This window comes from Lachnellula hyalina, assembly GCF_007821495.1.
Source record: "Lachnellula hyalina strain CBS 185.66 chromosome Unknown contig00001, whole genome shotgun sequence".
NCBI lineage: Eukaryota > Fungi > Ascomycota > Leotiomycetes > Helotiales > Lachnaceae > Lachnellula > Lachnellula hyalina.
In genome coordinates, this window is record NW_022157115.1 from 296,181 (window position 1) to 320,376 (window position 24,196).

The window sequence follows — 24,196 nt, forward strand, 5'->3', positions numbered from 1 at the left end:
TTTGATCAAAAAGAAAACTTACAAACGGCTGTAACAATTTTATTGATTTCATTTGAGATCACGTGCGTCCAGATCCACTAACAACCTCGCCGCAGCGACGACCGGCCGAGTGATATATCCGAAGTAGGGTGACTCGAAATTTTGGTAGGATTTCATCTTCTTCCTCGAGTAAGAACCTCAAGACAGACGGCTTGAGCATGGCTGTAAATCTTGGGCTCTTCTGTATGCCTTTTCCCGATACCAATTCTTCCATCTCCTGCCTGGAGCCTGGAATCCCACTTATTCTGAAGATTCTGGTCAACTTGTGTTTGTGTTGATGGACTCACTCGAAATGCCACCAGGACAAGGGGCAATCGGGTACCGTCGAAACGGCAAAAGGCAAGCATGTGAGCCTTGCCGTAAGGGAAAGTTAGCCTGTGATCACGGGAGCCCTTTCTGTGGAAGATGTGTGAGACGGAAGACTACAGAGAAATGCATATACCATCCGGCACCGATGACACGAGCTCGTGCCCCAATAGGCTTGTCGGATCTTCAAATCACTTCAGACACTTCATCAAATCCCGTACCCGAGGTTGCTCTGTACCCCGGTCCTAATCCAGAGGGCGGAAAGGCTGGGAGCCAGAAAGTTGTAACTAACCGACCTCCTCGAGAGGACAGTGAGCACTGGAAAGTGGCCGTCTATCCCCGATCGGCACGATATTATGGACCAACCAGTTTTGGGGCAGTGTTCTTGGAGCATCAAGCTACAGCAAGTGAAGATTTACTTGGACTTGGGGAGGAGGTCAGGCAACATCCTGGCGCATGGAAATATGGACAACCTCTTTGTATGGACTGATCTTTGCTTCTGGTTCTTCCTCATTCTTCCTAATTACCACCATGCAAAATCGTTTATCTATTTGTTAAACTCCAAGATCATTTACAAGGCTGACTCATGTCTCTAGTGGGTAGAGAGAGACCCGAAGGTCCTACTATGCGTTCAAAAGAAGTCATTAGAGCACTCTATAATATTCCATCCAAAGGTATATGTGAGACTCTTCTCGCTACGCTTAGCACTCTTACGAAAACTACTATCAATCCAACTATGATGAAGCATTGCATTACGAACCTTTGGGCAACATTCGGAACACTGCTTGCCGGGCCTCGGTCAAATGAAAAACTTGCTCCAATTGCAGAGTTGTTATTCCAGAACGAGGAGAATCCTTTACCACCAACTCCTGAAGATGGACTTGAATGGTTAAATACGTTCACGGGGCCAAATCTCCGAATGGAAATGGTCGGATTATTTTTCTGTTTCTTGGGAAAGGCCTATCTTAGTCTGCAAGACTGGGACCCGCTTTTCAAAGTGCCTGAAAACCATGATCGAGATAGAAAAGAGACTGCTTGGAGAATGAAAGAATGTGCAGACATTTGCCGTAAAATGTGCCACTTTTCAGAGACAGTAAATGAAATAGTAGTGGCACTCTCCTTCAACCTCAGTATTCTGGAGAGTCAGTGTACAGGAGACGAAGGTAAGTCATTACGGTTCTAGTTGCCTGTTGATTTATGCGAGAAAGCTCTGATTCTGGCACTAGGTTACTCAATGAGCCTTAGACATGGAGATATGATCACAATCACGATTACCGCAGGACTTCACAGGCTTCCAGATTATGCCAACACCCCTATTACCACTGCTTCAGAGTACAAGCGTCGAATCTTTTCTGGGGTTTATTTTCTAGATAAGACGCATTCAGCTCTAAATGGGATACCACCAATGATGGGTCGTCTTTATTGTGACGTCAAACCATGCCTCGACATCGCCGACGAAGAACTATTCTTGCCACCACATGCGTTTTCCGTCGTAGTTAGCCGACTAGATGCCGATGGGTGGAACACATCAGGTAATATGTACGACATCAGCATCTGTCGAGCCACGTGGCAACTTTGTTCTGTCCGGGAAGAAATCCTTGAGATAGCTTTGGGTGTTAACGTTTTGGTCACAGAAGAGCGTGTAGAGTAAATTACCTCGCCCTTCTTCGTATTGAACCGTCACTAAACGTTTACAGAGAATTACGTCTCCGGTCCAAACAAGTTTTGGACGGGCTTCCAGACCAGCTTCAATACTATACCGATGCTGATCGAAAGATACCTAAAGAAAGTAATGGCAAAGAATTATTTGCCCAGGCCTGTATTATAAATGACTACCTGCAAAACCTGTTCCTTGTCGACCGAGTTTCGATAGCTCGAGGATTTCCCAACGAGGAAAGGCTCTTCAATACAGCCATGGAACTATTAGACATGTCTTTGATGTTTTGGATGGAGCGAGATAAGCTTGCCCCTTTCACCAGTTCTTTTGACTGGATTGTAAGTCATAACTATCTACCAACGATCGCACATTCATCCATTAGAAGCTAACTTGCAAAACAGATTACATTCTACGGAATACCAGCTGCAGGCGTGATATGCGTTGAGCTACTAAAAAACAGTTCCATGCCTCAGAACTACCTCGGATTCTCTCGTTCAGACGCCATCCAGAAGCTAACGCTGTTCATCGGATTCCTCGAATGGATCAGGCCCACCGACGGTAACCATCGACTAGCAAATCGCCTCAAGATCGTGATACGGAGAGTGTTGGACCGTGTCTTAGAGCCACCCTCGACCGACACACAGAGATCAAGTGAGATGGATGCGCCGTTCGAACAGACCATGCTCCCGTCTTTCGATGCCTCCCCGGATATGGATTGGCTCAATACTATAGATTGGACTCAAGGGTCTTGGATGGATTTCAATCCATAGATAGGGTGCAATTGGAAACCCTGGTGGCGTTGCAATGAGGTGTTTTGGGCGTAATGGAATATAACTAGGCTTTGATTGCCTCTCCACCCTGCTATATTATGGTTCTGTCCAGTGCTAATAATAAGAGGCATGGTAAATACTTCATAGATTCTAATGTTAAAAATGCCTATGATTTTCTACAAGTAACGTGGGAACCTACCTTTCCATTACCACATCTCCACAAAGAAGAGGAAATCAGCTTTGACTTTTCTTTGAACCAAGTCTCGGGACCGCGGTAATCACATAGAGCCTCCAAGTAGAAGCCCTATCACAAACCTCGTGATAACTTTGATATACAATGTCTTGAATTGTAGAAAACTGTCTCTTGAACGAACGCATAGAGCATCTTGAAAACACCATAAACGCCATGTCGTGATCTCACAAATCCACTCGCTCAACTGAACTTGCTGTAAACCACAGCAATGATGAGGAGAACCAAAACCGTGATGATACAAACAGTTATAATCCGATTTGTAGCCATCCTGTTCATAGTGTCAGTATTTCTCCTATCTCCGATTCTGCAACTGGATCAAGGGACGATTTACCTACGCGCCATCCCCCTCAACGTCTTCACACTCCTATCCACATATCCCTCGCTCTCCAGCAAAGTAGCATTCGTATGCATGATCGTCTCTCTCTGCGTATGCAAGTCCGCAAGCGTGCTTGCTCCGATAGCCTCCGTGTCATTCGCCAGCGCCTGACTAGCCTTCAGCCTCTGCGAGCTGCGGTCCAAACGATCGGTTCCCGACAACAGCTGTTGGCGCTGCTCGAGCTGCACATCGTTCGGGTTATCTGAGTATCGGGATCCGAAGAGCGCGGATCGGTCGTCGGCTAGGGAGCGCAGTTTCCGCTTTGCGACGTCGACGTCCGACTCGTGGTTGCGGAAGCGTTGGTTGACTTTGGTACGGGTTGAGGAAGGGATGTTCGCTTTCTCAATGCGCATCTGCTCGAGCTGTTGCATGGGATGTTAGTACCTAGTTTATGGAGGTGTGATGCAATGTGCGAGTTACCAATTCATCTGCCTCCTCTACTGCTCGCTCTGCTTGGCTGATGGCTGCCTTTCGGGGTTCTCCAGACAGATCTGGGATCTGGTCGAGCTTCTGGCTCAGGTCGGCCTGGACGAGTTTGAGCTCGGCTTCATAGCTGCTGAAGAGCTCAGAGCCGACGTCGGTATCGAGTGGGTTGGCCATATTGGTGGTGGGATATGGGGATGTTTAGGTAGAAGGTTGGGTGATGCTCATCGGCGGTCGCAAATGTTCCGAAGTCACATGCACTAATTCTTGACAAGTGATAACGACCCCACGCCGGTATTCGATAGTATTGATTGCTGTTTGATTTATGTTATGTTCTGTTATAGACTTCAGTATGTTGACCTTTGATGTTGTTGATGATGCCTCTACGGATCACAACGTCGACGTCGACGTCTCAACTGACTCCACTGAAAGAAAGTCTTACAGGGGAAATCCTTGGCTTGGGTATCTCAAACCCTGGAAGATAATCCCTGTACAAATAGAACCTCAGACGTTCTATTCTCAGACATGGAGATTCAAACATCCTGATGCTCAATTAATGGTTGTTGTTCGTTTTACTTGACAACAATATTAATATTAAATTCAAAACCAGATTCACAGATTATATTTCATTTCATTTCCTTTCCTTTTCTTTCCTCCCGCTCGGTGTTCACTGCAAACCAATATATCCTTGTCTTACACGCAAACAAGCCACTAAAAGTCATCCCGCTCCATCTAGAAGTAGGTACAAGTACAAAACGTCACTCAGAAACACCCCGCCGCAAGCTGCAAGCCATACCTTACCCTTCCTTCCTCCATGTCGCTTTAAATACCTAGGCAGGATTCGTGAATTCTCCTCTGTCTCTCTCTCTCTCTCTTTCCTATCTATAGTCACCTCTTCTCCTAATTATAACCATGGTTCCTCTAACACCCCAATTTCCTAGAAAGAAAGTCGCCATTATAGGTAGTGGGTGCTCTGGGATAGGTGCTTTGTGGGCGTTGAACCGGACGCATCACGATGTGTATTTGTACGAGGCCGCGGACCGCTTGGGAGGGCATACCAATACTGTGGAATTCAAGCATGGGAATAGCAAAACTCTCGTCGATACAGGCTTTATTGTCCTGAACACAGCTACCTATCGTTAGTTACAGGATATACCCTCGTCTTGGTCAATTGCAGCCACTAACCAAGAGTGCTGTAGCCAATTTTATTGCTTTCCTGAAATATATTGAAGTGCCTACTATGCCAACTGAAATGACTTTCGGCGTTTCGAGAGACAAAGGCCTGTTCGAGTGGGCTGGAACCTCTCTTGGGGCTGTATTTTCTCAGCGGCGGAATCTATTCTCGCCGCGCATGTGGAGGATGTTATTCGATGTGATACGCTTCAACCAGTTTGCGTTGGACTTGCTAGCGACTGAAGAAAGGAGTGAAGAGTTCGTGAACGGGAATGGAAACGGTGCTCACCATGCAAAAGAGCAGGAGAGTATAGGGGAATATCTGGCTAGGGAAGGATATTCAGATGCTTTCCGGGACGACTATCTTATACCGATGACTGCAGCGGTATGGAGTACAAGTCCCGATAAAGCATCACTAGAATTCCCAGCCGTCACTCTCGTCCGATTCATGTAAGTTTGAGACCGACTTAATATAAAATAACTACTAACATCACTAGGTGGAATCACCACCTTCTCAGCACCATCTCCACAAGACCCGACTGGTTAACGCTCAAGCACTGCGGAAAGTCCTACATCGACGCCGTGTTGAAAGGCTTCCCCCCCAACCACATCTTCCTCTCCACCGCCGTGCAGTCCATAACCAACACCTCCTCCGGGCGCGTCCAGCTACACCTACCCAACGGCAAAATCGACACCTACGACCATGTAATAATCGCCACCCACGGCCCACAAGCCCACGCCCTCCTCCGCCCCTCCCTGACCCCCACCGAGCACGGCATCCTCTCCGGGTTCCGCGTCAGCGCCAACACCGCCGTGCTACACTCCGACCTGTCTCTCATGCCCACCTCGCGCACAGCCTGGTCGTCCTGGAACTACATGACGCGATCCTCGCCCACATCCTCGAATATCGACCAAGTATGCCTAACCTACAACATGAACATCCTGCAACACATCTCCGAGTCTACATTCGGTCCCGTGCTCGTCACGCTTAACCCTCTGCACGCCCCAGCCCCAGAGACCGTGCAAGGGGAATATACGTACGCTCATCCTCTCTACAACGCGCGAGCTATCAAGAGCCAGAGCCAGCTGCATATGATTCAGAATCAGCGGGGGATTAGCTATGCGGGGGCGTGGACCAAGTATGGGTTTCATGAGGATGGGTTTTCGAGCGGCTTGAAGGTCGCGAAGGAGCATTTGGGCGCGAGGCTGCCGTTTGAGTTTAGGGATAGTACGTTTAGTAGGGGGAAGAGACCCGTGTTGGGACTGGCAGATTTGGCGTTAAGGGTCTGGATTGCGATGGTACAGGTGTTTATTGTGCTGCTTGAGAGATTTGCTGGTGTTGAGAGAGGAGTACAGGGCCAGGTCCAGCAGAAAAGGGTCCAAAAGAAGATTCAATGAAAACCATAATGATAATGAACATGTTTTGGGATATTAGGCATTTTTAAGCAGATACGATATCATGAGTTACAAGGAGTTGGAACGTGGGAATCATAAGGAACTTAATTTGATTCGACATTATGCCCTCCTCGAAAAATCGTATTTAGAGCAGAAGAGAAAGTAAAAAGAAGTGCGATTCAATGCCCGACCCCCCCAGCGCCGTCATCCTTTGGCTTCTGTCCATAGACAACATGCAAGTTCGAAATCATATGATACTTCAGATTCTTCAACTCCCTCCTAACCCCTGCACTCAAGACCTGGAACTCCTCCACTGACCAGCCCAACACGCGCGTAAAATGAGCCTGTCCATACGCGGACGAGGCGTCCAACATATTCTGTTGCTGGTAGAGGCCGACCTCCTTCCAGCGGGGGTCTTTTGGCCAGGGAGTATCCGGGACCTATTAGCTGGATTAACAAGCTGTGTATATTCTAAAAAGGTTGAATTAAAGTATACCTTGATAATGTTTTCCGTAATTTCCACAAACCCAGCCTCCTCCATCCACCTCTTCAAATTCGGCGCCACATCAAACGTCCTACCAATACGCTCCCCTGCTTCAGTGAGGCCCGTTTGCCACTTGTGGATCAGTTGCGGCACCTCCGTGTCGTTCTGGCAGTGCACCCAGACTTCGAACTCGCAAAACTCAAGCCAGCCGCCGGGCTGAAGGTTGGCGTAGGCTTGGGCAATGAGGGCGGGCCAGTCTTTGATAGAACCGGCCATCATGCGCATATGGATGAAATCAAAAGGTTTGTGGCGCCAGGTATCCTCAATGTCGTCGACCTATGCAAGTTAATGTGAGTCCATGAGAGGATGGGTAGCATGTATACCTCGAATTCGAGGTTGGGTGGGATCCTGATGAGATGAGCAAAGAGTTTAGAAATATCGAGTGTGAGATTCACCATCCTGGCTGGATTGGAGATAGATCTGAACCTACGACAAAGGATTCAGGGTGTCGACTTGAACTCGTTAGAATACGGACGCATTCGTTGCAGGTTATTAGCAAATGGGCACTTACTCAGCAAAATCTATGGCCCAGATTCCCGTCCCTGTACCAGCGTCTAATACTCGGTGTGGGTTTTCGAGAGGGGAGAAGTAAAGTCTGCCTTCGTAGACAAGAGTAAAGACGTGGCTCAACTATGTGCGTTAGCACCAGGATTAAAGCCGGGCACATATTTGACTTGCCAAGTCAAGACGATCTTGCTCTACCTCATCATTTGGCTGTTAATGTTAGTTCCTGTTGCTCGGAGTGTGGAACTTAATCTACAAAAAGGTATTTCCCATCTCTGTAGGCATGGTATCTTCGTCCATTCTATACACGTTAATCACCACTCTATAAGACTTCTCAGAGACCGTCTTACCTCTTGCCTATTTCAGAAGGTTAGGATCGATATTCAGAATAAGTTTGAAATATGAGCTTACCGATACTTGGTTATACCGTCCGTGAGAGAAGTCTTCGAGCTCGCAATTCTTCGAACTTGTTAGGGGAGTCTTAAAAATGGAGACTTGGTATTGGCCTACGAAGTACCGCCAAACGCGGAGTCTCTTTCGAGGGCGTCGTTGTCCTTTGGTTTCCGTAAGTATAGGCTAGACTTCCATTAACAGATCCAAGGGTACTAACGTCGGGCTCAATGGCATCGTTTGCTTGGTTGTTAGCTGGATCTTGTGCTGGTTCCTGAATTTGAGGTTCAGGTAGAACTTCAGGTTGGATATCAGGTTGGACATCAGGCTGTATATCGGGCTGAGACTCAGATGGAGGTTGGGGCTGTGGGGCCAGAGTTTGAGTTGAAGACTCAGCCTTTGACGAGCTGCTTGTACTGTTTACTTGAAATTCAGTCATACTTTGGATGAATTGCTAGAACCAGAAATGCAGTATGCGTCTAGGAACACTTGACCCTGGGGCTTTATCTGGTCCACCGTTTGAGTAATTTTCTGAGTCGATCCCAACTAATTGGTTCTCCCGGAGCCCCTGGACTCTACAGCTCAGTGTCCACCACATTTAAATGCACGTCTGCGTTTGCGAAATCAAGAATGAGAAATTGGTAACGTTTAACAACAGCCATTGGCAACACAACATCTTTGAAGCAGAACCCATAGAAATGTCTTCCGTTTACTTCCAGTCCTTGCTAGGAACGGGGGAGAATGCCAATATCTTACAAAGTGAGGTGATTGGTAGAGTTGGAGTGATGAACGAGGAGGACACATCAGAGATTACATCTTATTCTTGGGATATATGTAGCGTAACCTAAGAGTAGTATGACTCTCAACGGGCGTCTTGAGAAAGACCAGATGACAAAACTGAGGTATGGGAGATAAGGTAGGGAAAGGTCTTGTTTCGGGATCCAGAGCCAGTGTGCATCCATCTGACTCAAACGTATCAAAGTCCTGACATCGAATGCGGATGGCCAAGTTACACTGCTCTTTGAATCCCGTCGGCATCTACTGGAGAGCCAATGGAAATCTGGAATCAGGGTACGATAAGCCACCAGTTGTTCCGCAAGAAGGGTGCGGTTTCTCAAGCCACGACATGCATTAATTCGAGCCATCGTCATGGTATATTAAGTGTTCCTCGAATAGTACAAGGTCGTACGGACACACCCAGCTTGAGCAGCACCACATATATTATAGTGTGGACGATTTCCTCCGCCCGTGTCACATAGGTTCGCCTTCATTATATCGGAGCAGTCCTGCGGAGTAAGGCTTACCGTTACGATACAACTCTCAACATACCAAAGGTAAGACTGAGCACAAAACCAGTAAAGACGGCGAATTGCCTTCTTCTTGACCACACGCCTCCCTCCCGGATAATCCATCCTATGGAACCTAAGGGCCACAAAAACCCCATGATGTTTCCCCACAAAATGTCGTCCAGAGCACCGCCACCTAAGCCATCGTCTCCAAAATCAAATCCGCCATTTGCGGCCTCAGCACCTGTATTGCCATTAGAGTCTATCCATGCATCTTCCATGCGTCGCAGTGTTTCAGGTGATGGCATAGTATCCGGCGTATGTATGGATGACTGTATAGATAGGAACTGCAGCCGAAGCTGGTTTACTTCAGCGGGAGTAAATCCGCCAGAAAGCAATCGATCGAAGCCTCGAGGCGCAGGCGTTGTAGTAGTCTGCGGTCCAGATGGACTTCCATTTTTGGAGTCGCTTTTTGCGGCATTCTTAGACTTATTTATGGATATAGTTGCTGCGAACGACTCTGCGGAGAGCTCAGCAGATGTTAAGACGTCGCCGATAGAACAGTTTATGTAGACGCGCGGAGGTGGGGGATCGACGGCTTTGCCTTTGCCTTTTGGATCGGACCGCGGCGGAGGAGGAGCAGGAATCGTCAAGACTGCTGATACAATGTCATCATCTTTGAGTAACTTCCCGCTGTGTATTAATCGAAATCGGTGTTTCGATGTCGGGGGGTCGAGCTTCGATCGGATAAGATGCTTTAAAGCAACGACAGTCGTTTCTTCTGGGTCGGTGATGTCCAGCAGCAGATCTGGAATAGAAGTCGTAAATCGGACAGTCAATGGAAGAGGAATCTTTAAGGACTCCATGGCGAGCGAATCTTGAGGAGGGAGCGCGAAACTTGCTGCTCGGCTTGGGGTTTCAGAGCGGCCAACAGCTCTGGTCCAATACTATAGCTTGAGCCATTGTTTGACGCGGCTACAAGAAGCCATGGTCGGATACAAGTATCAATGTTGGGTTGTGCAACGCTGGTTGTAGCCAGCTCGGAGGGAGTTTATCGGTTTATCGGTTTACAAGCAGGGGGCAGGCGGCACGGTACTTGTCTCGCTTGTCTTGTACTTGTACTGTATGCGGCCGCGCCTTCCCCTTTCCTCGGGAAGACATCGGATATCGGAGCCTCTGAGCTCGTCATTTCCCCCGAATCAGCAGAAGGCCTAATGAACTTATAGTATAAACAAAAACCTTCCCATGATACATTCTTTCTTCATGTTGGCTTATCCATGAATTCTTGTGCTTCCTTCTCTCGTTGTTTGTCACGGAATTGGCGGCTCCAAATCCCCAGTTGTAACCATCCCCAATCCATACAAGTAGCTGGACTCTGTCTGCGCAGATACTCAAACCCCACTATGACTCCCAAGCCGCCACAACCTGCTGCTCGAGTTGCAGGTAGGAAACAAGATGTCTGGTAAGGAGTTTCTCTGAGCTTAACAAGTTGTCTGAGCAAAACCTTCCTCGCTATCCTAAATCGATTTTCTATTATTTGTCGGAACTGTTACCCCTCCTTCTCCATTCAAGCCCGCATTTGCTTGGATTCCATGATGCTTCCTAACAATACTCTGCAGGACCATCGTCAACGAAGGCGCCGCAGCATCTCCCAAGCAGCCAATTGTCAACATGGGACAAGGGTTCTTCGGCTACAACCCACCGGAATTCATCATCGATGCTGCGAAGCAAGCGTTGGACAAAGTCGAATGCAATCAATATAGCCCGACTCGAGGGCGCCCACGCCTAAGGAAGGCCCTCGCAGATGCATACTCTCCACTATGGGGACGGAAATTGAATCCAGATACCGAGATTACCATTACAACTGGAGCAAATGAAGGTTTGGGTAAACATACCCAAGGACGAATTACATGCTGACCTTAATTAGGAATGCTGAGTGCATTCATGGGTTTCATCGAGGAGGGAGACGAAGTTATTATATTTGAACCCTTTTTCGATCAGTAAGAATTCAAGCTGACTACTGCTAGCCAGTAGAGCTGACTTTCCTAGATACATATCCAACATCGAAATGCCTGGTGGAAAAATCGTTTACGTACCGCTTCATCCACCCCCTAAAGGAGCAACCCAAAACTCCTCGGCAGGCGAATGGACAATCGACTTCTCTGAGCTTGAAGCTGCTATCTCCCCAAAGACGAAGATGATTGTTCTCAACACTCCACATAACCCAGTTGGGAAAGTCTTCTCTAAAGACGAGTTGCTGAAGATCGGCGAGTTGTGTGTCAAGAACAACATTATCATACTCTCGGATGAGGTTTATGATCGCCTGTACTATGTCCCTTTCACACGTATTGCCACCTTATCCCCTGAGATCGAAAGTTTGACTCTCACTGTTGGCTCAGCCGGCAAGAACTTTTATGCCACAGGATGGAGAGTAGGATGGCTGATTGGACCACCACATCTAATCGAGTACGTTGCCGCAGCACATACTAGAATTTGCTACTCCTCGGTATCGCCACTACAAGAAGCCGCAGCTGTCGGATTTGAGCAGGCTGATGCCAATGGTTTCTGGCAATCGGCAGTCGAAGAAATGAGAGGCAAAGTGGATAGATTCAATGAGATCTGGAAGGAGCTTGACCTCCCATTCTCAGACCCTGAAGGTGGATATTTCGTTTTGGTCAACATGAAGAAAGTCAACTTGCCAGCCGACTACCCCTTCCCTGATCATGTCAAGAATAGACCGAGGGACTTCAAGTTGAGTTGGTTCTTGATTCAAGAAGTCGGAGTGGCTGCTATACCTCCAACCGAGTTTTACACTGATGATAACGCACATATTGGCGAGGACTGGTTAAGGTTTGCCGTCTGCAAGGAGGATGCGGTGCTGGAGAGTGCCAAGGAGAGATTGAGAGGTTTGAAGAAATATATCTCAAACTAAGGTTGAGGAAGACCTTTAAATCTGGCTCATGTCGTTTCATAAATAGAAATATGGCGCTACATTAGAGTTGAGGATTATGGTTCTAAATACCTCGAAAAGTCTGATTTCTTACAATTCAGCTTTCCCTGACTCCGCGATAGAACTGTACCTTTTCTATCATCCACATACTTTCATATCCCCAAAGTTGGACCAAGCTTTCATTTGAACACCAATATTTCAAGTTCATCTTGCGCAGCTCATATGCAGCAAAAGAGACGATTCGTTCTTATGTTTTAACCGTATAATTTCCCCTTGAAAAGACAACTGTCATGCCCTGGAGCATTTACAACATCTCAGTAAAACTCAAAGGGACATCCCTGCTGAACACTCCCACTATACATCTTCTCCTTGACAATCTTCTTCGTCAAAGCCATCAACGCCTCCCCTAAGTCCTCATCCTGCGCCAACTTGCTCCCCGGCTCCGGAATAGCAGGCGGACACACATACTGCCCACTCTTCTCCGTCTTCGTCGCACAATACAACGCGCTCGCAGCACCCTCCCACTGATCCTTCTTCAACGGCTTCAAGCCCACACTCATTGCGTACCCCGCCACCGGATACGGCTCGTGGATATCATCTTGCGACATCTTCGTCTCGACAAAGCCAGGGTGTACGCTATTTGAGAGGATCTTGGGGTGCGAGGATGTGAGGTGCTTGGCCAGGTATCTATGGTATAGCATTACAGCTAGCTTACTACGTCCGTATTGGCCATTGGGACCAAGATCCTGGTTTAGCTCTTCTAGACTGGCAAACTTGACGTCGGAGGGAGCACCTTGGTGCGCGTTGGAGCCGAGGCCGACAAGGCGGACTGTGTTTCCTTTCTCTGCTGTGGATTTCAGGACCGGAAGCAGGTGCGATGTCAATATAACGTGTCCGAAGTGGTTTACGGCCATGTGGCGATCGACGCCGTAGTCTGTGAGTTGGTAGGTCATGATGCCGCGTCCCGCATCGTTGATCATGATATCGACTCTATCAGTCTGGTCTGCGATTTTGTTCGCGGTCGTAGCGACGGCAGGCCAGTCTGCCATGTCGCATTCTAGGTAGGTGATCTTGCGCGCTGCTGCTTCGCCAAGGTCTTCCAAGATGGACTTGTGGGCTTCGTCGTAGGAGGCTTTGTTGGAAGAGATGATGAAGATCTTGGAGATGTTGTTGGCGAGCAGGGTGCGGACGCAGGCATATCCTATTCCTGCGGTGCCACCAGTCACTACTGCTACCTTACCGCTGACATCGGGGACTTCTGAGAGGGGGAATTGCTGGTCTTTGGACGCAAGGTTGTGGCTGTATTGTTTGTTAGTACGGTTATCAAGAAGTCAACACAGGCGCAAGAGCATACCCTGCACCACCAAAGTTCTCTGCGATGGTGTTCTTGATTGTGTCTACTACTGCCGCCATATTGAAATGAGTTTGTTGATATGTACGTTTGGGGAGAGGTGGGGATTGATAGATTGGGAATTGCTTCCTAGCTATTGCCGGCTGGGCTTTGGAAGATATATGAATCAAGAGCCTGCGGCTGGGTCTTGGAAACATCAAGTCGTGATGGGTGAATGAGTGAATGAAGGAATTCTGGTGATGTAAGGGATAATTACGAGAGGGGTCGGTCTTCAAAACGAATTTCGAGATACACTTGTATGAGTCTACCTGCCTTTCGTAGATGTCATCACTCAATGACATGACGTGGTTTAGTGTTACAACAGACTTGATTGATCGAAATATTCATTGTGTCTCAGCATCATTGACTGTCTTTCGTGGAAGCTACACTACCTGTACTTGCTCTGTCATGGTTGAATGAATATTGTATCAGCTCTCATTGTTTAGGAGATCAGTTTTGTTGAAAGTGACCGCGGATGGGGTCATTAGTCTCTACACGTGATTTGAAATAGGGGTACAGCGACGCAACTAACTAGTGTCAAAACGCGATTTTTCGGCTTGACCCGACTATATAAAAAAGAAGATATAATAACTATTAAGTACAAGGTATTATGCTATCAAGTTGGATTTTTAATTAAAAGCGTGATGGTATAGCAAATTGCGATTCTATGATCGTAATAAAACATGTTTTCGCGAAGGGGGGTCCTCGCCAAAAAAATCGCGCGTTTTGACGTGGCTCGTGGCTAAATTAAGCCTAGATAATGGCTAGGTCATGTATGTACACGATATCTTATTGCGCATTGCAAGCAGACGAGCAGCAAACCACACGAAGTACAAGGAACCGTGGACGTAAAATATAGTTGTTGAAAGGAAGTTAAATCGAGAACTTTGCGGCATTCAAGGAGGTTCCAACATGCTCAAAACGTAAATAGGTAGAGAGTACAAGGTAAGCTGGGGATATTGACAAAAGGGAGAGGTTGTAGGACAAACGCCGCCTTATGAGACTTCTTATGTGGCTGATGAAGCACCGTGCAAGTCTTGAAAAGAGCTGTGAAGGTATCGCTTCGCAGATGATAATCCTTCAGTCTCATCGAATTTCGACATTGGATGGGAAGAAGCCAAGCCTCTGACATCAATGAGCGGGTTCCCTTCTGCAACATCTTGAGTGGTTTGCGGTGCAGCAGTTGGTGACCTGTTGTTGTACAGTACGCGTACGGTACGGGAACTTACATTTCAGGTCCCTTTGAGCCAAAGAACTATGCGCCTTGTGACTTGCCGATTTGGGGCGCATCTAGCAATTGAAGTGAGTGTGCACCGTGAAGTATAGCAGAGTATGTAAGTGATATATTTGGAAGGTTAGGAGCTGGCGAGGCTGGGCTATAGATCAGATATTAATCAATTTAGACATGCACTAAGATAAGAGCTAGTTTATCCTCCCTCCACCCCACTACAGTAAGACTAGGCTAGATGCACGTGATATCCGGCGACCTCCGACGGAAATATATTTGTGATGTAGAAGAGGAAAAGTACACAGTAAACATGATTGAATAGTGAGATGAGAAGATCTATCTTGAATAGTGCTACTTTGTTATTTTCAAAATCGAAATGTTGCAACTCTCATTGGACAAAGGAAACCTTCCTCTTGCAGCCTTGATCATGAGCCCCGCCACTAGTAGTCATTCCTAGCATTCACGCCAACCATTTTATCGGGGAGTTCCTCAAAACGTAAAGTAGTTTGGGTGAGATAAGACGCCGCCGGCCGGTGTTGAGTCTCCTCTCTTATTATTATTAGTTTTAGGTACCTACTGAGTAATGTCCTCACTGAGAATCAATGCGGTGACTCTCAAGCTACGTGCAATCTTCCAATATTGACCTTTATTCTGAAGTCGAGCCAGAATACAAGTGCTTAACGCCCTTCGAACCCTTCGATTCTGATACCTAATTGTATTTTGGGGCTTGTTCTTGAAATCACAACTTCCGCACATATTCAGCAATCCCTTGCCATGGCGCCCAGCGCCGTCTCACCTAAACCTGCGGTTTCAAAGTCCGCTAGCCATGCTCTCTCCTCACTTACGAACACCTTTGACGATACACTCCGCTTCTACCTCAATGGCACACGCGTTGTGCTCGATAACTTCGATCCCGAAATCACACTCCTCGAATACCTTCGAGGCATCGGCCTGACGGGGACAAAATTGGGATGTGCCGAGGGAGGTTGCGGAGCTTGTACGGTCGTCGTCTCTCAATACAATCCAACAACGAAGAAGATTTACCACGCGAGTGTAAACGCCTGCCTGGCACCGCTTGTTAGTGTGGATGGCAAACATGTTATTACAGTAGAAGGCATTGGAAAAGGCATTGGCAATGTGAAAAGGCCCACCCCGCACAGGAGCGAATTGCTAGATACAATGGCAGTCAGTGTGGCTTTTGCACGCCTGGCATAGTCATGAGCTTGTATGCCCTACTCCGAAATGATTCAAACCCATCCGAGCACGATGTGGAAGAGGCTTTCGACGGTAACCTTTGCAGATGTACCGGGTATAGGCCTATACTTGATGCGGCGCAAACATTCAGTGCTGGGATGTCTTGTGGTAAAGCTAAAGTTAATGGTGGCGGTGGATGCTGTATGGAAAATGGCGATAAATCTGGGGGCTGCTGCAAGGGCAAGGACAATGACGACCAACCGATCAAACGCTTCACGCCACCAGGCTTCATCCAGTACAATCCAGATACTGAGTTGATATTTCCCCCTGCACTAACCAAACACGAGTTTAAACCTCTGGCTTTCGGCAACAAGAGGAAAAAGTGGTATCGGCCCGTCACATTGAAGCAGCTTCTGGAAATTAAGAGTGTCTATCCGTCTGCCAAAATAATTGGAGGGAGCTCAGAGACTCAAATTGAAGTCAAGTTCAAAGGCCTTCAATATACTGCCTCGGTCTTTGTAGGCGATATCGCAGAGTTACGGCAGTTTTCATTCAAGGAGGATCACCTAGAAATTGGCGGAAACGTCATCCTTACAGACCTCGAGTCGATTGCTCTCAAAGCTGTTGAGCACTATGGTCCTGCGAAGGGTCAAGTTTTTGCAGCTGTTCATAAGCAGCTCAAGTACTTTGCCGGCCGACAGATACGTAATCAAGGGACGCCAGCAGGAAATATTGCTACGGCAAGCCCGATTTCTGACCTAAACCCAGTCTTCGTTGCCGCAAATGCTATACTGGTGGCAAAGTCATTAGACGAAGAGATAGAAATCCCGATGTCTCAATTTTTCAAGGGCTATCGATTGACTGCTCTTCCGCCGGATGCTGTAATTGCCAGCATTCGTATTCCAGTTACGAAAGAGAAAGGGGAGTACTTCCAGGCTTACAAGCAATCGAAACGAAAAGACGACGACATTGCTATTGTAAATGCGGCTCTTCGGATCTCGCTCAGTGATTCCAACGTGGTTGAGAGTGCAGACTTAGTCTACGGAGGCATGGCTCCAACAACAGTAGCTGCGAAGACTGCTGGAGCGTACCTCAAAGGCAAAAAGCTTACAGATCCAGCAACACTTGAAGGCACTATGAATGCATTAGAGCAGGACTTTTCTCTTTCCTTTTCTGTACCAGGAGGAATGGCTACATACAGAAAGTCATTAGCCCTTGGTTTCTTTTATCGCTTTTACCACGAGGTCCTCTCAAAGCTTGAAGTCAATGACGTCGAGGTGGACGAGGAAGTCATTGCTGAAATTGAGAGGATGATCTCCACTGGCAAGGAAGACAAGGATTCAACCATTGCTTACAAGCAGAATGTCCTTGGCCACGCCAATAATCACGTTGCTGCGTTGAAGCAAACTACTGGAGAAGCGCAGTACACTGATGATATACCTGTTCAGAAGAATGAGCTCTATGGGTGTCTAGTTCTCTCATCAAAAGCACGGGCTAAGATAATTTCCATTGACTACTCTCCCGCCATGGAATTACCAGGCGTAGTTGAATGGCTCGATCACACGGACATGCCTTCACCAGAGGCAAATTGGTGGGGAGCTCCAGTGCGTGACGAGACGTTCTTTGCCGTCAACGAAGTCTTCACAACCGGACAGCCTATTGGCGTTATTTTAGCTGATAGTGCGGCACATGCTGCTCTTGGAGCACGAGCAGTCAAAGTAGACTATGAGGAATTACCTGCTATCTTCACCATGGAGGAAGCAATTGAAAAGGAGAGTTTCTTCGAGCATTTCCGATACATCAATAAAGGTGATGTGGAAGGAGCTTTCAAGGATTCCGACCATGTCTTCTCAGGAGTTACTAGAATGGCAGGACAAGAGCATTTCTATCTCGAGACCAATGCCTGCGTGGCCGTGCCTAAACCAGAAGATGGAGAGATGGAAGTCTTTGCGAGCACTCAGAACCCGACTGAGACGTAAGTCAATGTCACAGATATTCTCAACTGCATAGCTAACAATTTGAAGCCAAACATACGTTGCACAAGTATGCAATGTTGCCGCGAATAAGGTCGTCAGTCGTGTAAAAAGGCTTGGCGGGGGGTTCGGGGGAAAAGAAACCCGGTCAATTCAGTTGACTGGTATCTGCGCTCTTGCAGCAAAAAAGACTGGGCGTCCTGTTCGATGTATGTTGAATAGGGACGAAGATATGGTAACGTCCGGCCAACGACATCCATTCCTTGCACACTGGAAAGTTGGCGTCAACAAAGACGGAAAGATACAAGCTCTCGATGCAGACGTATTTTGCAATGCAGGCTGGTCACAAGATCTTAGCGCTGCAGTTGTTGATAGAGCTCTGTCTCATATTGATGGTTGCTATCTCATCCCAAATGTTTCTGTTCGGGGCCGTTGTTGCAAAACCAACACAATGTCAAACACAGCTTTCCGCGGATTCGGTGGACCTCAAGGCATGTTTATTTCCGAGTCTTACATGGAGGAAATCGCGGATCGTCTCTCCATACCGGTCGAGACTCTAAGAGAGATCAACTTCTACAAACCTAACGAGGAGACCCATTTTAATCAGAGCTTGAAGGATTGGCACGTTCCGCTCATGTATTCGCAAGTGATAGAAGAGACTAATTACGTTGAGCGACGAGAAGGGGTTACAAAGTTCAACGCCACCCACAAATGGAAGAAGCGTGGTCTCAGCATCATTCCTTCCAAATTCGGAATAAGTTTCACCGCTTTGTTTCTGAATCAGGCAGGAGCCTTGGTCCATGTTTATCACGATGGCTCAGTCCTGGTCGCTCATGGTGGTACGGAAATGGGACAAGGTCTTCATACCAAAATGATGACGATAGCTGCTGAAGCGTTGGGTGTCCCCCTTTCAGACATTCATATCTCTGAGACTGCTACCAATACCGTGGCAAATACCTCATCCACAGCTGCATCTGCCTCTTCTGATTTGAACGGTTATGCAATCTTTAACGCGTGTGCCCAAATCAATGAACGATTGGCACCTTACAGAGAAAAATTCGGCGCTGACGCTCCCTTGAAAAAGCTTGCCAGCAGTGCATACTTTGACCGTGTCAATCTCTCTGCAAATGGTTTCTACAAAACACCAGACATTGGCTATGTGTGGGGTCCTAATACAGGTGAGTTTATTCTCCTTAAAAAAACTGTTTTCTTCTATGGGGGCTGAAGAGCCCGGAGCTGTTTCAGGAGCCTATATTCCAGCTCCCGAGACAGCTCCTACCCTCTTGGGCTCTGTCCCAAGTTCTGGGTTTTCACTATGCTAATAATTTGGCAGGTCAGATGTTCTTTTACTTTACGCAGGGAGTCTCGTGCGCGGAAGTGGAGGTGGATACATTGACGGGAGACTGGACATGCCTGCGTGCGGACATCAAGATGGATGTCGGCCGCTCGATCAACCCTTCCATCGACTATGGGCAAATTGAAGGAGCCTTCGTGCAGGGCATGGGTCTGTTCACCATGGAAGAGAGTTTATGGATGCGTGGGGGACCTCAAAAGGGAGGGCTCTTCACAAAAGGACCGGGCTCGTACAAGATCCCCGGCTTCCGCGACATCCCACAAGAATTCAACGCCTCGCTGCTCAAGGATGTGCAATGGGAGAACCTGCGTACTATTCAACGATCAAGAGGCGTAGGAGAGCCGCCATTGTTTCTGGGCAGTGTGGTTTTCTTCGCGATCAGGGATGCGCTGAAGGCGGCCAGGAAGCAGTATGGAGTGCAGGCTACGATTGGGGAGAATGTCAAGGATGATGGACTGTTGAGGTTGGAGAGTCCGGCGACGGTGGAGAGGATTAGGACAAGTTGTGTGGATCCTATTGTAAAGAGGGCGTTTGTCAAGCCGAAGAAGGGGGAAAAGAGCTTTTTTATCTCGATATGAAGATATTGTTGGAATAAGGGAGTGTCTTGGTACAGGACTTTGTACTAAGCGAAGAGGCTTCACCTACCTACAATAAATAAGCAACATCAACCAGAACCCAGACCAAGTCACACTAGCTAGTACGAAGTGATCACACCTGTGATACCAGCATATATTATCGATTGAGGGATATTGACGACGGAGCAGTTGGAATGTCTGATACCAGGTTGAATAGTGGTCTTTCAAAACCCAATTGAGTTGAGACACTATCAATCATTTCGAGAAAATATACCGCTGAGACCGACCCTTCACTCACCAACTCGAAGCGTGCCGCTGAATGAACTTGGTATACGTGTTTTCATTTCCATAACTCCAGTACTCCTTCATTTCGTTCTGAAGACTTTTATCTACGCTCACGGTTTCCACGCGGCGATTTCATAACCCTACCACCTCTAGACCCCGACCCTGACTGTCCATGTCTCTTGTCCTCTCCCAATCCCCTCCGTCCATTAGCAATACCACCCCTACCACTAGAGCCCCGGGACCCGCCTCTTCCTCTACCCCTTCCACTTCCACCCCTGAAAGCCCCTCTCGGGTTCCCAACAATCTTCGTCTTAACAGCTTTTATATCGTCTTCATCCACATCCATCTCATCATCCTCATCCTTACTCTTCTTATTCGAGAACTTTAATCTCCCACCCCTACCCCTCTGCACCGCATCCCGGCCCTTGATCGCATTAACATATGCACCGACTCCTCCCTCTTCTCCCTGGCCTTCTGCAGGCGTATCAAGAATCATCGCATCATCATCGCCATCGCTGTCCTGCCCAAGCAAAAGCTTGCCATCCAAATCAACCTTCGCTTTCGTCCTGCCAGGCTGTCGCTGCTTGAGAGGTTTCGTAGACGAGATGTTGGCCAGCGCTTTACGGTCCAGAAGATCCAGCGGCTCTTGCTCATCTTCAACGATATAAGTATTGCCGCCCTTCTTCGCGGCCTTCTTGTTCTTGCCAAGAACCTCATCGTCGGAATCATCAGAGCCATCCGATTCATCGTCGCTGCCGTAAACAGCTTCATCGTACTCGCTCTCAAAGCGTCCCTTCTTCTTTGCGTTTTGTGGTTCTGCCGCTTCATCATCATCATCGCCAGCTGCTTTCGCCGCCTCCTTGTGTCTCTTATTCCTCTCGCGCGTTTTGCGGATATTAGCAATGAGTTTGCGGTCTTCTTCAGGACAATGCTCATTTACGACATCAACTCCAAATCTCCTCATCATTCGCTCAAGGATATGCTTAACCTTAGCCTTGAAATGCGCTTTATGTTCATGGCTCCATACCATCAGATTCGGGATGAGGGTCTTTAGTCGAGGTAGCATTAGGTCGGTAGGTAAGGATATAACGCAAACTTTGACGAACCCGAGGACGCTGCGCACGATCTCGCGGTTCTTGTGCGTGAGGAAGAGATCCATGGTCTCAATAAGCTCAGCGAGCGTGTCTGCATTCAGCGAGTGGCGGAAATGATACAGGATGCGGGTTAATGCTGTGATGGATGCGGACACCATGTGTGAAGCGCCACCTGCGAGACCAGCTGTCACCATGGTGAAGAATTCCTCGAGGTTCGCAACGACGGGCGGTGCGTCTTCAGGCATATGCGGGACTTTGCTGTTGTCAATTGTGGAGCCGGATGCGGATACCATTTTCTCGCCCATGAGGATGAGGAGGTCGAAGGCTGTTGTGCGGGCCCGCTCGTTGACTTCTTTGCAAGAGATTACTACTTCGGAGAGAATTGTGGGGATGAAATGGAGGGAGGAGTTGGGGATGAATGGGACGAGTGTTGAGATGGCTGATAGACGGTCTTTTCGCGCTGGTGGTGAGACTTTCTCTGCGCTGTTCACGAGTAGCTGCTGGAGTTCAGAGCTTCGTTCGTTCAAAGCCAATTGACCGAGAGGGGACTCGGCGAGTCTTGGGATGAGTTTGTATGCCTTCTTTTGCAACTGCGGATCGCTATCCATGACTATAATGACAGATGAGATGTTGAAGAGAGTAATGAAACTCTCTCGAGGTAGGTAGATAGCGATAGTGATGACCAGATCCATGAGAGTATGGCTCATTGGGGGCATCTTGTCCACGGCGTTTTGCTCTTTCTGCTTTTGTCTTTCCGCTTGAGTCTGTGCTGCTGATTCTGTGAGAGACGATTGTAGGGTTGTAGTAACTCTCTCGAATGTCTCCATGAGCTCCTTAGAGGGAGTAATGCTCAGATAGGCGTTGATGCATTGCAAAATATAGCCCCTGTATTGAGGCAATGTTTGGCTGTAAACATTGAACAAGACTGCAAGCATGTTACTCGCAAAGCCAGACAGATAATCCAGGTTCTTCTGGGCCATAGCCTTGGAAACTCGACTTTGCAGGACAAGATTATCCTCAGTCTCAATTGCAACAATAGCCTTGTTAGAGTCTACCAGGGTCTGAAGCGCCCTGCAGACATCAGAACGGAGTTCGACTTGCTTGTACAGCAAGTTCGCTACCAATTCCGCAAAGCCTTGGTCAAAAGAGTCCGCGAGATCAAGTGGCAGATCACAGTATCCAGGTAACAGTGCCCATATCTGCTGAACAAGGGTTTCAAATATTTTGATCTCCATGGTCTTCTCAGCGTCGCCGTTGTCAATGACACGCTGGAACATCATCTCGCTGAGAGGAACAAACTCGGTCTTGAAGTGCTGCAAATTCGTATTGCTGACGTAGTCACGCAGAATGGGAAGCAACCAAGCTCGACCCGGTTTTCCAGCTTGTGGCTTTGCCAAGTTCAGGGGTATAATGCTCAGAACGCTTTCTGGGCCCATAGCCCGAATAGCTTTTCCGAGAATCTCATCGGCCTCTTTCTTTCCAGCGAAAGAATCATTTCCACGAAGCTCGCCAATAGTCTTAACAACATTTGTGAGTATCGGGTCAGCTCGCCATCTCAAGCCATCGAACATTGCTCCTATCACGTTGAAAGTCTCCATCCAAGCGGCTTGGTACTTCACGCTTAATAAATCCACGGCCGCTTTTGCAAGCTTCTCTAAAACCTTCTCGTCATAAATTGAAGGCTCTAATAACACCGAGTCTGGAACACAGTTTGCCATGAATGAGATCAAACACTCTGATGCTGAAACTCGAATATTGTGAGATGAAGACGTCAGGAATGATGAGATCATATTGAACAGCTCGGGGAGCTTTTGGAAAGTCTCGTCTGGTTCAATCTGTGCGGAAACATCATATCCTCTCGAAATGACAGCTATCCATGGCGGTAAAAGCTGTGAATCGTTCTGCGAGGGTCTGAGTTCTGATATAACTTCGAGAAGTCTGGGAAGTTTGGCTGAGGATTCATCATCTGCCATGCCCTCGAATATGATTTCAAAAACCTCGAAAGCAGCCATAGTCATGTATTCGTTACTCGATTTCGAAATATTGAGCAGAACCTCGCACAGCTCCTCGATCTTCTTACTTGGCCAACCACCTGATGCCGAAGCTACCGTCTTTACCAAATGTAAAGCGTGTATCATCCCTGGCTCATGTTCAGCCGGTCCACCCTTCTTCTGCTTCTTTGCTTGATTCGAACTAGACGCGAGGTCACTCAAGCTCTTCAATGCGGCTTCTGCGCACATATCGGCTGCTGGGTGATCACTAGATGGGCTCGGTGGAGGATTCTTTAAAACTTTGACAATAGCTTCTTGTGCCCGTCTCCTGATTTTGGGCCTGTGGTCTACAGCCAGTCCTAGCAGGCCAGCCAGAGCACCTCGAGGTCCAATCTGTGTTTGAGGTAGATTCCATGATGCCAGATCTTGTGCTAGCAGTGATGTCTCAAGACAGCCCAAGCATGGTCTGAGGAGAGGAGCGTCGGCTTCGGGGAAGTTCAAGGCGGGGGCGAGATAGGTGACGAATTGGGAGAATTTCGATCGGAGTAGGGCCTGCGGGGCATAGGGCGCAATAACATCTAGAAGGTATATTGCTGGAGTTGCTAGATCTTTTTTTACCCCAGTGCTAGAAGTGGCTTGTCGGAGAAGGTCGAGAAGAACAGCAAAATAAGCTGTAGGGTCCGCCTCAGATTTTTGGGCTTTGAGGGTCTCGTCAACACTGGAGAGTACAATTCGAGTCTGAGTTTTGCAATTAATATTATATTCATACTTGTTCATGGGGGCATTTATATATACATACCTGTTGTTGCCCCTCCAGCTTGGGCGATCGAATCTTGTCGAGCTTTTCGGCGAGAGACATCTTGAATTCCTGTGTTGGGCTCTTGCGCCTGGCTGCTGGATTCTTTGGAGGTTGAAATTCGACAAACCACACAGAAAAAAAGTTCTGTTATCGGTTTATCGGTGGGTCAGTCGGTCGGCCCCAAATGCTGACTGCGACCCCGTACCCGTACGACTAGGACCTCGTTGAGTCTAGCTCTAATTGGCTT

At 47.9% G+C, this 24,196-nt stretch overlaps 9 protein-coding genes across 9 annotated transcripts; 4 read left to right on the plus strand and 5 right to left on the minus strand.

Moving 5' to 3' along the window:
• Window positions 1-493: 493 nt before the first annotated feature.
• Window positions 494-2,772, plus strand: LHYA1_G000088 (uncharacterized protein; the record flags this gene model as incomplete). Its single annotated transcript, XM_031145082.1, has 5 exons — window positions 494-824; window positions 942-1,508; window positions 1,572-1,992; window positions 2,043-2,340; window positions 2,404-2,772. The coding sequence occupies 5 exons, from the start codon at window positions 494-496 to the stop codon at window positions 2,770-2,772; spliced, it is 1,986 nt and encodes a 661-aa protein (XP_031009963.1).
• A 433-nt stretch (window positions 2,773-3,205) lies between these two features.
• Window positions 3,206-4,001, minus strand: vti1 (Vesicle transport v-SNARE protein; the record flags this gene model as incomplete). The annotated part of the gene is made up of 3 exons (XM_031145083.1): window positions 3,206-3,293; window positions 3,357-3,763; window positions 3,822-4,001. 3 exons carry the CDS (start codon window positions 3,999-4,001, stop codon window positions 3,206-3,208), a joined length of 675 nt encoding a protein of 224 aa, XP_031009964.1.
• Window positions 4,002-4,736: 735 nt separating this feature from the next.
• On the plus strand, window positions 4,737-6,395 carry LHYA1_G000090 (uncharacterized protein; the record flags this gene model as incomplete). Its single annotated transcript, XM_031145084.1, has 3 exons — window positions 4,737-4,962; window positions 5,024-5,447; window positions 5,495-6,395. The coding sequence occupies 3 exons, from the start codon at window positions 4,737-4,739 to the stop codon at window positions 6,393-6,395; spliced, it is 1,551 nt and encodes a 516-aa protein (XP_031009882.1).
• A 176-nt stretch (window positions 6,396-6,571) lies between these two features.
• On the minus strand, window positions 6,572-8,269 carry LAE1_1 (Secondary metabolism regulator LAE1; the record flags this gene model as incomplete). The annotated part of the gene is made up of 8 exons (XM_031145085.1): window positions 6,572-6,832; window positions 6,889-7,212; window positions 7,260-7,284; window positions 7,332-7,388; window positions 7,448-7,566; window positions 7,697-7,741; window positions 7,852-8,016; window positions 8,051-8,269. The coding sequence occupies 8 exons, from the start codon at window positions 8,267-8,269 to the stop codon at window positions 6,572-6,574; spliced, it is 1,215 nt and encodes a 404-aa protein (XP_031009881.1).
• An 867-nt stretch (window positions 8,270-9,136) lies between these two features.
• dsc3 (DSC E3 ubiquitin ligase complex subunit) lies at window positions 9,137-10,105 on the minus strand (the record flags this gene model as incomplete). The annotated part of the gene is made up of 2 exons (XM_031145086.1): window positions 9,137-10,063; window positions 10,088-10,105. The coding sequence occupies 2 exons, from the start codon at window positions 10,103-10,105 to the stop codon at window positions 9,137-9,139; spliced, it is 945 nt and encodes a 314-aa protein (XP_031009880.1).
• A 288-nt stretch (window positions 10,106-10,393) lies between these two features.
• LHYA1_G000093 (putative aminotransferase) lies at window positions 10,394-12,048 on the plus strand (the record flags this gene model as incomplete). Its single annotated transcript, XM_031145087.1, has 4 exons — window positions 10,394-10,578; window positions 10,736-10,995; window positions 11,044-11,116; window positions 11,166-12,048. The coding sequence occupies 4 exons, from the start codon at window positions 10,394-10,396 to the stop codon at window positions 12,046-12,048; spliced, it is 1,401 nt and encodes a 466-aa protein (XP_031009879.1).
• Window positions 12,049-12,380: 332 nt separating this feature from the next.
• bli-4 (putative oxidoreductase bli-4, mitochondrial) lies at window positions 12,381-13,479 on the minus strand (the record flags this gene model as incomplete). The annotated part of the gene is made up of 2 exons (XM_031145088.1): window positions 12,381-13,365; window positions 13,421-13,479. The coding sequence occupies 2 exons, from the start codon at window positions 13,477-13,479 to the stop codon at window positions 12,381-12,383; spliced, it is 1,044 nt and encodes a 347-aa protein (XP_031009878.1).
• Window positions 13,480-15,458: 1,979 nt separating this feature from the next.
• Window positions 15,459-19,783, plus strand: hxA (Xanthine dehydrogenase; the record flags this gene model as incomplete). The annotated part of the gene is made up of 4 exons (XM_031145089.1): window positions 15,459-15,761; window positions 15,845-17,853; window positions 17,903-19,029; window positions 19,185-19,783. The coding sequence occupies 4 exons, from the start codon at window positions 15,459-15,461 to the stop codon at window positions 19,781-19,783; spliced, it is 4,038 nt and encodes a 1,345-aa protein (XP_031009877.1).
• A 382-nt stretch (window positions 19,784-20,165) lies between these two features.
• RRP12 (Ribosomal RNA-processing protein) lies at window positions 20,166-24,009 on the minus strand (the record flags this gene model as incomplete). Its single annotated transcript, XM_031145090.1, has 2 exons — window positions 20,166-23,888; window positions 23,950-24,009. The coding sequence occupies 2 exons, from the start codon at window positions 24,007-24,009 to the stop codon at window positions 20,166-20,168; spliced, it is 3,783 nt and encodes a 1,260-aa protein (XP_031009876.1).
• Window positions 24,010-24,196: the final 187 nt, after the last annotated feature.